At 36.3% G+C, this 12793-nt stretch overlaps 1 protein-coding gene across 10 annotated transcripts in view; it reads left to right on the top strand.

Annotated features, from left to right (window-relative positions):
- VPS13B (vacuolar protein sorting 13 homolog B) overlaps window positions 1–12793 on the top strand; it is a 455756-nt gene that overhangs the window by 198637 nt on the left and 244326 nt on the right. For 7 of the 10 annotated variants that reach the window (XM_082046866.1, XM_082046871.1, XM_082046869.1 and 4 more), the window contains one exon: window positions 7446–7593. In XM_082046866.1, the coding sequence (XP_081902992.1) occupies window positions 7446–7593 (148 nt within the window). The remainder of the gene's footprint in view (window positions 1–7445; window positions 7594–12793) is intronic. The other 3 variants (XM_082046868.1, XM_082046872.1, XM_082046867.1) reach the window with 1 other exon arrangement.

Raw genomic sequence — 12793 nt, 5'->3', positions numbered from 1 at the left:
TATATAACATCAAAACAATTCTTTGCATATGAAATGCTAAGAAATGATACGAGAAGTTAAGGCTGTGGGTCTGTGTGGCACAGTGTTTTCCTTGATGTATTCTTGACCTTATTTTTCATTATGCATACTCCTGGAAGCTTTTTCCCTGATTTTAAAATTATTTTTAACTGTTCTTTGGCAGACCAGTAGAATATCTAAAGCTTAAATTGGTTGTAATTGATCAAAGTAGTGGTCTGTGTAGCCTGATGTTCTGTCTCAGTTATAAGTGGTCAATTATTAAATAGCCAATATAAGACTCTCTCAGTATTTGTCTCATTATTATAGAATTATAATTAAATGTATATGTAGAAATAGAATTAAATGTCTCATAATTATACTATGCACAGCAGGGCACTTTCACACTGGATCCTTGAAGTGAGAGGATTAACATGATCTGTAAACATTTCTGTTTCATGTGTGTAAATGACCTTGTTAGGTAGTAACTGTCAAACATTAATTGGAGTCCCCTGAATCTCATTCTGCATCAGCAGCATCTAAAAAACTTCAATGTGTGAATTGCTGCTTTATTTTTTTAATAACTTTATGCTTTTTAAAAAATGTTTTGAGTTACTCTTCATTCCTGCATCGTAACTGGAGCAGTGCAACATTTCCCTGTATACTTCTTTTTTTAAAACAGACCATTTATTTACTTTTGCAATACTGTTATGTATCCTTCCAAAATGTAATGGAGCCTGGTCATTTCAAATGTTCATACAAAAGTCCTTAATGATATTGTATATAATCAGCTGTTACTCAATGTTGTCTCTTTTGGTTGTCTTTGTATACCAAGTGATTAGAAGGGTTTAGGGACTACATTAGGAAACTTATTTGTCCATGATTTTGATCACGAGTTGCAAAATTTTTAGCAAACTTGATTAAGTAGCTATGTTGTAATTTGTATCATTACCTTATACAGCTTTCTGAATTGTTTGTGATTTAGTTAGAATTACTGTATCACATTTCTAATCTTATTAGCATTCAGAGTTGCTCAGTCATTTGAAATTATTTTAGATATTAATTTATAAACCTGACATTATGCTAGTTTCATCACATCATTGGCATAACAGTGGCAATAGACTGCACATAATAATAAAAATTATAATGTCTGTAGTAGTTGACTACAGTAAAGTTTTTTGCTGCTTCTCCTATCATTAGAAGGAAATTTTCTGACTTGTTCCTACTTGGAATTTTATACCTTTAGGAACATTGTGTGACAGTTGCTTGCAGGAGAAGGGGATTGTGTTTATCTAAAAAAATATGTTAGAGTTAAGCAATTCACTTAATGTACAACCCTTCTACATAAGTTATGTTTCTGTAGAGTGTGCAAGTTATATACATCATTCTTCCTCACATTTATTTTAAACTAACAGGGTGGGGGGAAGAAAAAAAAAAGGAAATACAACTAGTCTTTAAGGCTTCTGCATAATTTTTAAATGCAATAGAATATTTGGAGCCAGATGCTCTCAGTGAATGGCAGTGTAGCATATTACCTTTTTATTACAAGAGACAGTGCATGCCAAAAAAGTGGCTGCTGTTAGTTATTTGAATAATGATCTGTGTGGTTGCTGTTGTGGCTCTACGTACAGTCAGTGCTCTAGGGTAAATGGATGTAAATATAACTTTTTCTCTATTCTGAGTTTCAAAATGCATCTATAAGTTTTCTATTGTCCCCTTTGAAACTCAGAAACAATGAGAACTTTGCAGTCTAAAAATGCATGCGGTGCTTTCAGTGCTTGAACAAATCTCTGTATTGCTTTTGAATTTTTCCCATGGTTACTAGAAATGTGGTGGCATTCTTCAGTTCCTTTGCTGAAGTGGAAGTGTTGTGTGAAACAAGTCTCTTCTATATCTATAGTCTTGTCTATTATCACCTCTTATTAGTTGGCAATATTGGACGTAGGTCATTATAATGCCATTCTTACAGACATGGCTGGACTTTATTCCTGAGTAGTAATGCATCTTATAATATTTGGTTTGGCAGAAATGAAATAAGTCAATATATACAAAACTAAAGTAAACAGAGTTTTTCTTGCATGCTTTTGATTTTCTCATTTAAATATGTTTGTTGCAAGTTTATAATTTCTAGATTTTCCTAGTAATAATAGAGGAAACTACTGAAACAGTTTGTAGTAAGTTCTGCTGTCTGTTTGTATACTGTATGGTACCATGTGCAGCATATTTTCTTTAAAAGGTGATATGGCAAACCCAGTGGTGCTTATGTTTATATTATAATAAAATTAACATCTCTCTTTGAAAGCAACTTGAGGCAAACTCTTTCGTTTTCTTATATGTGAAGTCTACAAAATCCTGTTAGTGGTTGCAGTAAGTTGTAGTAGTTCTTGCTCAATAAGGAGCCTGTTCCAGTGCTCAGTCACCCTCACAAGTAAAACATGTTTCTTTAGAATCAGAGAGAACGTCCTGTGTTTCAGTCTGTGCCCACTGCCTCTGGTCCTTCACTGGACACCACTGAGGAGAGCCTGGATTCATCTTCTTTACACCCTCCCTTCCAGTATTTTTATACATTGATGAGGTCCCCTATGAGCCTTCTTGTCTCCAGTCTGAAGAGTCCCTGCTCTCTCAGCCTTTCCTCATATGGAAGATGCTTCAGTCCTTTAATCATCTTTGCTGGAGTCTCTCCAGTATATCCATTCTCTTTTGTACTGGGGAGTCCAGAACTAGATCCAGCACTGACTAAAGGAGCACCTCACTTGACTTGCTAGCAATACTTTGTCTCGTGGAGCCCAGGATACCGTTCACCTTCTTTGCAGCGAGGGCTCTTTGCTGGCTCTTGTTCATTCTGGTGTCCACCAGGTTCTTTTCTGCCAAGATGCTTTCCAACTGGACAGCCCCACTGTATACAGGCACTTGAGGTGGTTCCTCCCCACGTGCAGGACTTTGCACTTCACATTGTTGAACTTCATGAGGTTCCTGTCAACCCATTTCTCCTGCCTGTCATGGCCACCCTGAATGGCAGCACAACTCTTCAGCATATCAAACACTCCCATTAATGAAGGTGTTGAACAGGACTTGGACCCATTATTGACCCCTGGGGTACATTGCTACTTACTAGAGTCTACCTAGACATCGTGCCACTGGTCACCCCACTTTGGGCCCAGCCATTCAGCCAGTTTTCAGTCCACTTCACTGTCTACTCATCTAGCACCTACTTCATAAGTTTCTTTGTGAAGGTCTTGTGGGAAACACTGTCAAAGGCCTTGCTTAAGTCAAGGTAGGCAGTACCCACTGCTCTTTCTTCATCCACCAAGCCAGTCATTTCATCATAAAATGTTATGAAATTGGTCAAGAATTACTTCCACTTGGTGAAACTATGCTAATTACTCCCAGCCATCTTCTTGTCCTTCATATGCCTGGAAGTGGTTTTCAGGATTAGTTGTTCCATCCCCTTCCCAAGGACTGAGGTGAGGCTGACTGGCATGTAGTCCCCTGGGTCTTCCTTCATGCCCTTCTTAAAGATAGAAATGACATTTGCTTTCTTCCAGTCCTCAGACACCTCTCCCAGTCACCATGATTGTTCAAAGACTATCAAAAGTGACCTTGTGATGGCATCTGCCCGCTCTCTTAGCACTTGTGGATGCATCCCATCAGGGTCCATGGACTTATCAATGTCTAGTTTGCTTCAGGATTCCCTGACCTGATCCTCTTCCACTGAGGGCACCTCTTCCTTGCTCCATCTTTTTCTTCAGTCTCTGGGAGCTGGATTCAGGGCCAGTCTTACCAGTAAAGCCTGGGGTGAAGGCAGCATTCAGTATCTCAGCATTTTCCAATGGGAAAAGAAGCTCATGAATTTCCTGACATATTATCAGTTTGTGTTCTCATAGACAATGGAATATTTTAGCTTGCTCTTTTTTAGCTCTCTTACCCTCTTGCTCCTTTCCTTTACTAAAATCAAGTGAACACAAGAATTTAGTTAAGATTCTGTAATATTTATACAACTTACACACATTTGTCAAAAATGTTTTATACTGATTTCAAATCTAACAGCTCTGAATGATGTACAAACAGAAGAAAACAGAGTTGTTTAGTGTCAGAAAAAGAAAAAAATAAATCATTTGGTAACAGGGACAGGAAGAGGTGAGGAAAATATATTTGTTATATTGAGAGTATTTTCACCTCATTACTATCTGATGATCTTACCAGATAATCAGTGTAGCAAATATTACATGCTGCTTTGTCTACAAAATATCCTCTTGGTAGACCACCTTTCCTGTTTGGAGCACTATCCTATCTTGGAATACTCTTTTGACTATGGTTTGTTGTCAGGGCGGTGACTGTATAGGCATCCTCCAAATGGAAGTTGCCTGTCTACTCAGTTGGTCAAGTTCTCTCTAAAAGGCATTTCTCATGTTCCCAGATCCACCTGCATCCTCTTCAGCCTCATACTCAGGGGATGTTGTAATTCAGAAATAAAATATTTAATTACCAAAAATACCAAATTAACTACAATATTAATTTAATGAACCTGAAGCAAATTTCCACTAGCCCTCTTTACAGGATATTTTAGCTTCAGTTAGTTGGCGTATCTCCACATAAATCAGGAAATACTTGGGGCTTGGTATTTTTGGCAGGTTGTTTTTTTAGCTTTTATTGTTATGTACCTTTCTCTGATTTTAGATTTTTATAATTTCCAAAGCCATGTTGAGTGCACAGTGTGAAATAAAATGAAAAAAAAAAAAAACACAACAGTATCTGTTGTTCCATTTATATGCATAAATAGCATATATGTTTGTGTGTGTTTTGTGTACACATACCTAATATGGTGTGCAATGTGCTAGATTATTTGTGTCAATAAAATTTCAAGATGGAGCAGGGTAGCTTTCCTGTAGTTTTTTTCAGCCACCACTTTAAAAGTTAATTGTAATAATTATACTGCAAAAGTAGTGAATTTCCTTACTTTGAGTAGCATGAATTATTACATATCTAGTATTCAGTGCATAATAGTCACAAAACATTATTGCATTGATAAATCTGTGGTCAGTACTCTAGAACTTTGTGTCAACAAAACAACCTCATATAAATGTTGCTGTAGTCCCATAACTTTATTAAATGTTCTTGATTTATCTTCTTTATAACACTACCAATTAGTAACCATAAAGCTTACATGCCAAGTAGGTGTATTAAACTTTACTACATATTACTTTATCATTAGCTTCTTGGATTCTTTGGATAACACTTGCCTGCAATATTTCCTTTCCCATCAGATATATCTTCTCATACAGCTGTGAGGCTCCTGTCATCTGACATTTCCCAAGCCACAATTTCCTCATCAGTTTGTGGCTAAAACCCAAATCTTGATGATTCTTTTCCATTTAGTTCAACATTGATGTTTCATCTTCTGCATTCTTTTAACCAGAAATCTCTTGCCAAAAACCTGACAAGATTGTACTGGGCGTCATCAACAGCAACATCAGGCTTGATTTCAGTGAGCAAAGATGAAACAGCTGTTTCATTGTCCAGATCAGCACTCAAGCACTCAATATTTGGTCATAATTTTTTCCAGCTTTGTCTGGCTGTGATAGCCTTGATGTTTTTCTCTATATGACTAGTGGTGTAACTTCTTATATGTTGCTGATCTGTTTCTTCAGTGGTTCAGAAATAGATATTCCTTCAGACAGTATTTCCATCCTGTTGTCTTTTGTACTGTCTTGCATTGTCTGTGTTCATTCTTCAGAAACACTTGCTTCACTTGGCGAGTCCATGTTCTTCCAGTGTTATATCCAGAATTGCCAAATCGTGCCTCAACAGTTGCTATCACGGGAAAGCTGAGATGGCTTTGCCTTATGGAAGGTTGTATCAAATAAAATGCTAAATTTTGAAAAGGAATGCTCCAATGTGTCTGACAGAAGTTTACAAAACTTCAGCCTCTCTCTTTATATGCACGTGGGAAGGATTTCTGTGGTATAATACTTGTCTTTTCCAAACTGGTGGTTCTTTTGTTGTTGTTATGGCTAGAGGACACCAAAGTGGCATGTTACTGTATTCCAGAATGACTCCTTAGTGCTTCTGGAGACAAAGCTGATGACTGTACATTTAGGGGGAGGAGGAAAGATGAGAGTTCTGTTTGTCATTGACATTAGTATTTTCCTATTAACTTTGCCTACCACTGTATATATAAGTTGATTGTTTTCACTGGAGTAGGATTAAATAGTTGATTGTCTTTCTTATTTCAATTTACTTTTATAGTGGAAAATGGTGAAGGCGTTTGGAAGTCATTCTCCTTCAATTAAATGGTTTTTCTTTTTGTTTTGGGGTTTTGTGTGTGTGCACGTGTTGCACACTGCTTGATTGAGTGATCTGTTTTCTATTGGAGAAAATTTACAAGCACATTGCCCGCCTCACACGAATTTGTTTCCCACAGAGGTTCCTAATGCAACGTGTGAGGTTTCTCATTACCCAGCTATATGGGTTACATTTTTGCTCCAATACCACCAAAATTAAATTACACAAAAATTGATTAAGATGCATGTAATCCTGATGTGTGATCCTTAGAAAAAACTTTTGTCATCTTTAAATGATAACCTTCTGCAAAACCAACTGTAGAAATACTCTGCTTTTGTCAACTGTGACACATCAACAATGTAGGCAGCAGCAAATACTACAGCAAAATGTTACCAGCCAACTGTACAGCGAAATTGAGGATCCGATTTTTTTGTGATTCTGTCTTTTCTAGCTCACATTAGTAAAAAAAGTAACAACAAAGCCAATAGACTGTATTCATTTGTGGACCTCCAGGTCCACAACTCATGTGGATTAATACACATCACTCTTTTCTGATCTTTTACATAAGGATACAGACTTCAATGTCTTCAGTCTTGTTTAACAGTGTCATATTTTCAGCAGTTTGTAGTTTACTGATAAGCTTGAAAGACAAAACAATTCAAGATCAGTAGTTGCCAGAATTAAATTTCATATTTAAAATGTGAGGAACAAATAAAATCATGTATAAATAACAGCACATCTTTTCTTTCCAAGTTTAATGAAGGCTGATAAATTTCTTAGCAAAATTTTGGGGTCTCTATATCTGGCTAAAATTTTCCAGTTTCCGTTAAATATTTAGATAATTATTTTTCTTTGTGGTTATCTGGGTTTGCTCATGTGCATTTTGATTGGCGAACAAGCATGGCATTTCAAGTTCATAAATTCTGTTCCACTTTTTCGTTATTGTAGAGCTTTTCTTCAGACTAACAAGACTAAAATAATTACAAATGCAAGTCTGAATGTAGTGTTTCATAGCTTGTTTTCAAAGTGAATGTGCTCCAATTATTTTTTCAAGTCGTTCTCTATACATTTCAAAATATGTAGTTTAAGACATTATTCTCAAGACAGTGTCCTAATTCAATATTAATGTGTTTTGGCTTTGGGTGTTTCACAAACACTTCTATTTCTAGCAGTCTGTAGGAACTGTTCCGCTTGGTGTGCCAGTAACTCGGAAAAAAGAGGACGAAGCATCAGTTGGAAGTGCACCTTTGGCCAGGCAGCAATCAAATCAAGCCTCCGAGTACGCCAGCAGCCCTGTCAAAACCAAAACAGTAACAGGTACGGTCACTTAATGAAACCAGCCGTTCTGCCCTGCCAGTCTCCCTCAATAACCGTGCGTCCGCAATTGAACAGCATCAGCTGCGCAAATACTGTGGAACAGCTTTCAGTTTTAAAGAAACATTCTCCCAGAAAATTACAACTTTAACAAATTAGAAATAATCAAACTTGCAATTTTGAAGTATATGTTTAATTTTCTTCTCATTTTCATTTAGGTACTATCTTTGGGACCCTGATAGTTTCATGTAACTCATTTTCTAGAACAGGATAAAGGAGATATGCTTTCAATAGACTATCTGATATTTGCCTTGATATTTAGTATTTTAGTCCATAATTTTATTAGACTCTATACACTATGATTAATCTCTTTGGTTTCAACCAGTCTTTCCACATGGCTTTGAGCCTGACATGTATAGAAGTAAAATTTTTGTATAAACAACTAAAATTAACCGTTTTCAAAATCACTCTCCCATAGAAAAAGCATTTGTTGGCACCTCTGTTTCTGCAGTTCAAGAAATTATTAAATGTGGGAATATTTCCTGACCACTTAAGAGTGCTAATGTTAAACTTTGTTATCGCTAATCAAGACGGCATGGCTTTCTGGGATTTTTCTAGGCTATTTATTAATCCAAAATCATCCAAAGGAGATCATCCAAAAAAATTGACTGTCCAGCTGAGACTTTTAGTAATCTTTCTGAAATACACTAAACAAATTCTCTTTTCCCTTGCATTGATGTTGATTTCCAGATAATGAAGTAATTCAAGATGTTGTCTGCTGAAACTGAGGTTACATCTTGTCCAGTAGTGGGAGGGTTTAATTCTTATTTTGAGATAACAGATTTTCTGGTTTTAGCCCTTTTTAAACTGGTTGATATATGGGTTGCCATGTTATCATTGATAGTAAAATGATAAATGAAAAAGTCTTTGACAGGAATCTATGAATAGCCTTTATTTTTACCATTTATCCATTTATTTTTACCATTCATTTATGAGCTTCCATTATTTTTGCCTGTAACGAAATGACTGTACTAAGTATATTCTTCTTTTAACTGTATTTATCATCTGTTCTGCTATATGAATATAATAAATGATACAATTATTTTCTTCTTGAAGTCAGCTCTACCTGTGCCTGGCAACAAAGCACAAAGTTGTAATTCACTAGAGAAACTTCCATAATTTTGAATATTTGTCATTTGAAGCCATCTATTTGCATCAATAGTTGATAGATTAGTTTGTGTTAATTACCGATTTATAAAAATACACATGTAGTCTGCAGAAGTAGCTTTGTACTTGAGTTTTGAAAATTAGTGTCCTAGTCTGGTACCTGCTCAGCCTTGTATCTAGTTTTGATTTTCAGCCTTTGTTATTCTTCACCTTGAGTATTATCTTTTCGGCAGCAATGATCACACCAGAATAGTCTGCTATTACAAAAGTTGTTATTGTTCAAAATCTGGAAATGACATGAATGTAACTTTTGCTTTTGTTTTGGGTTTTGTGCGTGAGTGCAGAAACGACAAAACAAAATTGTTAGTAACATCCTAAAAGCAAAGGTAGTATTTCTGTGCATCTCAACTTCTTCCACTTCTTAATTTAAAGTCAGTGTCAAGGTGTGTTTTAAATTACTTAGTACAGCATACACTGGTGCAAAAATGTAAAGTTCCATTTCAGGTTTCATTTATGTTAGCTACTACTTACTTTACTCATTCAGTATATCAAGTAAGTTTAACCTTATGCTGTGGGGTTTTTTGTGATAAAGCAGATGTTAGGCTTCTCTATAAAACAATTTAGTAGCATAGAGTTTGATACTAATAAGTGAAAGGTGATAGTACCAATTCTCTCAAGAGACAATTCTGAATAAGGGTTTTATTTTTTGAATTAGAAGCAGTCTTTTAAAAAAGAGATTACTAAATTAGGTTTTGTTTATTCTCAACTATTAATTTGTGAAAAAAGTTACTATATTTTTAAGTGAAGCTACATACATATAGCAGAGGGCCTGTTTTGTCTGTTTTTAATATGTAGTGTGCCCGACACCGCTAGTTTGAAGGCAAGCAGCGTTTTAAAATGTCTATATCTTTGTTATACTCTGGAGATAAAATATCAGGTGTAGTATAGTTGGAAGTATTTGAGATTTACATGTGAAAGTGGGGAATAAAAATATAAAATGAATACCGAAGAGCAAAAGCCTTGTATACTAAGGAAATTAATTAAAGGGATGATATCTGTCTGCTTCAGTAGACCACGGAGATTTCCTTTAATGAAAGGAGAGCCATGTCGCACTGCAGTGCCCTGCAGGCTTGTTCTCTGTACAGCTCCTGAAACTTCAGGTGATGGTAAAATCTTTTCCTGTAGAGTTCATCTTGCGCCCTGTTTGTCAGAACTGGCTTTGCACGGGAAGATTCAGGGGGCAGTAAAAACTTGATAGATACGTTGTGTCACAAAAAAAAGTCTCTGCTTTGATTGCAAAGCCACGAGTTACAGTGGTTAGAAAAGGTTGGAGGGGTGCAAGTGGGAAAGATGAGATCTCATTCTCAGAGAAGTTTCGGTGGATCCTTCCTTTCACAATTCATTTCTTTACAGGTATATAATGTGCTGGAATATGCTGAATGAGCTTCTAGTTTATTAAACTGAAAATAGCGTCTGTGATTCTTCTGGGTCACTCACTCTCACAGTTTTTTGCTTTTATTTCCTTTCTTTTAATTTCACCTACCTTCTCTCTGAGTGTTCTTTCATTATTTGTCCCACCTTTTAAAACCAGGAATAACACACTGATTATAGATCTAGGACCTATAATGCTACCTATGCTACAAAAGCAGTTTAGGTAAAAGGGCTAATAATCCTTGTAAGCCTTTTATTTCTTAATCATCAAGTCTCTAGACACAGATGTCAGAAAACTGAGATTTCTACATTGAGAGCAAGCACATATGCATAGTCTTTGTAGATCGAGTTTGTATTTTAAAATCATGCCATTCAGGTGGTGATTTTGAATTTACTCTTTTCAAGTCTATCATCTCAGCAGTCACTCCCTGGAGAACTGCTGGAAACCAACTCTCTGTAATAAATGAAAGCAGTTTGTAATCACAGCTGTTAAATGATTTAAAGCATTGATCTTGAGTTCAGTTTATTAGTTAATGGCTGCTGAGACCTTGCCAAGAATGAAGCATGGGAAAAGAGCAAAACTACTATTTATATGGTATCTGTCTGTGGAAATCCAAGGTTTCTGTTCTTAAGTCTCAAATTGTAGTTATTTATAAATCACCCTAACCACAGCGGTTTCAAAAACAGAGTAAGATAATAGAATATGTGGTTTAAATTTTGTATGATGTGGCTATGAACAAACAAGGTGATAAAGAGAGAATATTTTTTAAAAAAAGTACCTCAGTTCCTTCATCCACCCACTTCTCCTCCCATTCACAGCAATTCAGCAGTTCCCTGTTAGTTCAATCAAAAGTGATTTGCAGACCTGTAGCCAGACATGCAAGTGTAGCTCTTATGTCTGGATAGTGGGAAAATGATTGCTATATGTGTGCATAAATATGGAATATTATACATATATAGCATGTGCAGCATACCTATACAGAAAGATATTTTGGACTGCAGGAGATGGATAGGACAGTCTTTGAAAGCTGTCTGGTACACACCATTTAATTATGATTAAATATTAATTTTCACACATTCAGGATGTTTGTTTTCATGTATTGAAGATGGGTGCTCATTCATTAGTAAAATAACTTGCAGATTTTATTTGTATTAAGTTCTTAAATGATTATAGTTATTTTCACTTTGTTTGAAAAACATAAAAACATTTGCCATGCTTAAAGATGTAATTGATTTTGCTTGGGTTTTGTTTGTTGGTTGTTCTGTTTGTTTTTCTTTTTTCTGTCTCCTAGTGTGGTCTTTTTGTAGCCGTTACACTGAAATTTGATTTCACCAACATCTACTGTAACATCCAACCTTTAGCAATGCTTGAAAGTAACCATGATATTCCAGATGCAAATTTGATACTCTCTTGCGAGGTGTAACCCAGTGGCTATGCCATTTAATTTTTCGTAACAGTAGAAAAGTAGCCTCACAAATTCTCTTTAGTATCAGGAATGCTTTTAATGAAAGAAGCTGCTTTAGAGAGGCTGAAAAGGTTACTAATTTTTTTCTTGCTCAGAATCCTGAAACTTTACTTTTCTTATAGCCACAGGATAGGTGTGTAAGTGGAATTTAATGTGTCGTCTAAGAAAACATGAACCTTTCAGCTGGAGTAGGCCCCGTAGCCTCTTACAAAGGCACCTGAAAACTAAATGCCCTATCCCATAACTGAAAGTGCAGTTGTCCCATAATTTTCCAGATCCTTGTGTGCCTCAACCAGCTATTTTGTCATGGTATGTGGGCTGACCGAATTTCAGCCATGTCCTGAGTGTACATCAGGGCATATGACAGCAGGCAAGTGGTTTTCATCACTAGGCCTGGTGCCTGTGACCAGAGATTGCTCCATTTTGTTGTCTGGTGGATGGATTGCAAGTGCATTTTCAAAAGAGAATTAAACAGTGGTGGGTTTTGGACAACTTTTTTCTGTAGGCCAGGTTGGTCACAGGTCAGAGGTACACTCTGGTTATTAAATTCCACCGCAATTTCAGTATTACTGTGGAGTGTCATTCCCAAGTTCAAAGCTGACAAAAAGAATCCAGCATTGTTTCATTCTGCAGGAAGCGTATCTGTGGCATGTAAAAGTGTGTGTGCATCAAGCGAGAGACAGGACATGAAATCATTCCAGTATGGAAAAACCTCTTACTTGTGCGTCTCAAACACTGATATTTTGTTCTGTGGAAATACTGTTCTTACAGACAAATAATCAAAGAGTTTTAAAATTTTGTAAATGCTGAGTTACACCTAGTCTACTATTTGTTTGTATTTCAAGCACGCGGAGGATAGTTCCTGTCCTTTTGGCTAGGAGGCAACCAATTCTCATTTCAGTACATTTTCTTTTCAGTTAAATTTCTTCTAAGTAATTGCACTTCCTGAAGTTGACTACATTTTTTCAGTCACTGTCTGCTCCTAGAATTGATAACTCCCGATGTTTACAGTTGTTACTAAGGTAACGGTAGGAATGGCATGCAGAAAGGCCCACGTTTAAACTTACCCCTATAGAAACCAAGGTCACTGCTAAATCTGTGTTCCATAAATGAAAGGGCATAGAAGGGTCACACCTGCG

Source organism: Streptopelia decaocto, assembly GCF_964273445.1.
Source record: "Streptopelia decaocto genome assembly, chromosome: 2".
Classification (NCBI taxonomy): Eukaryota; Metazoa; Chordata; class Aves; order Columbiformes; family Columbidae; genus Streptopelia; species Streptopelia decaocto.
This window is presented reverse-complemented; position numbering and strand designations above follow the sequence as displayed.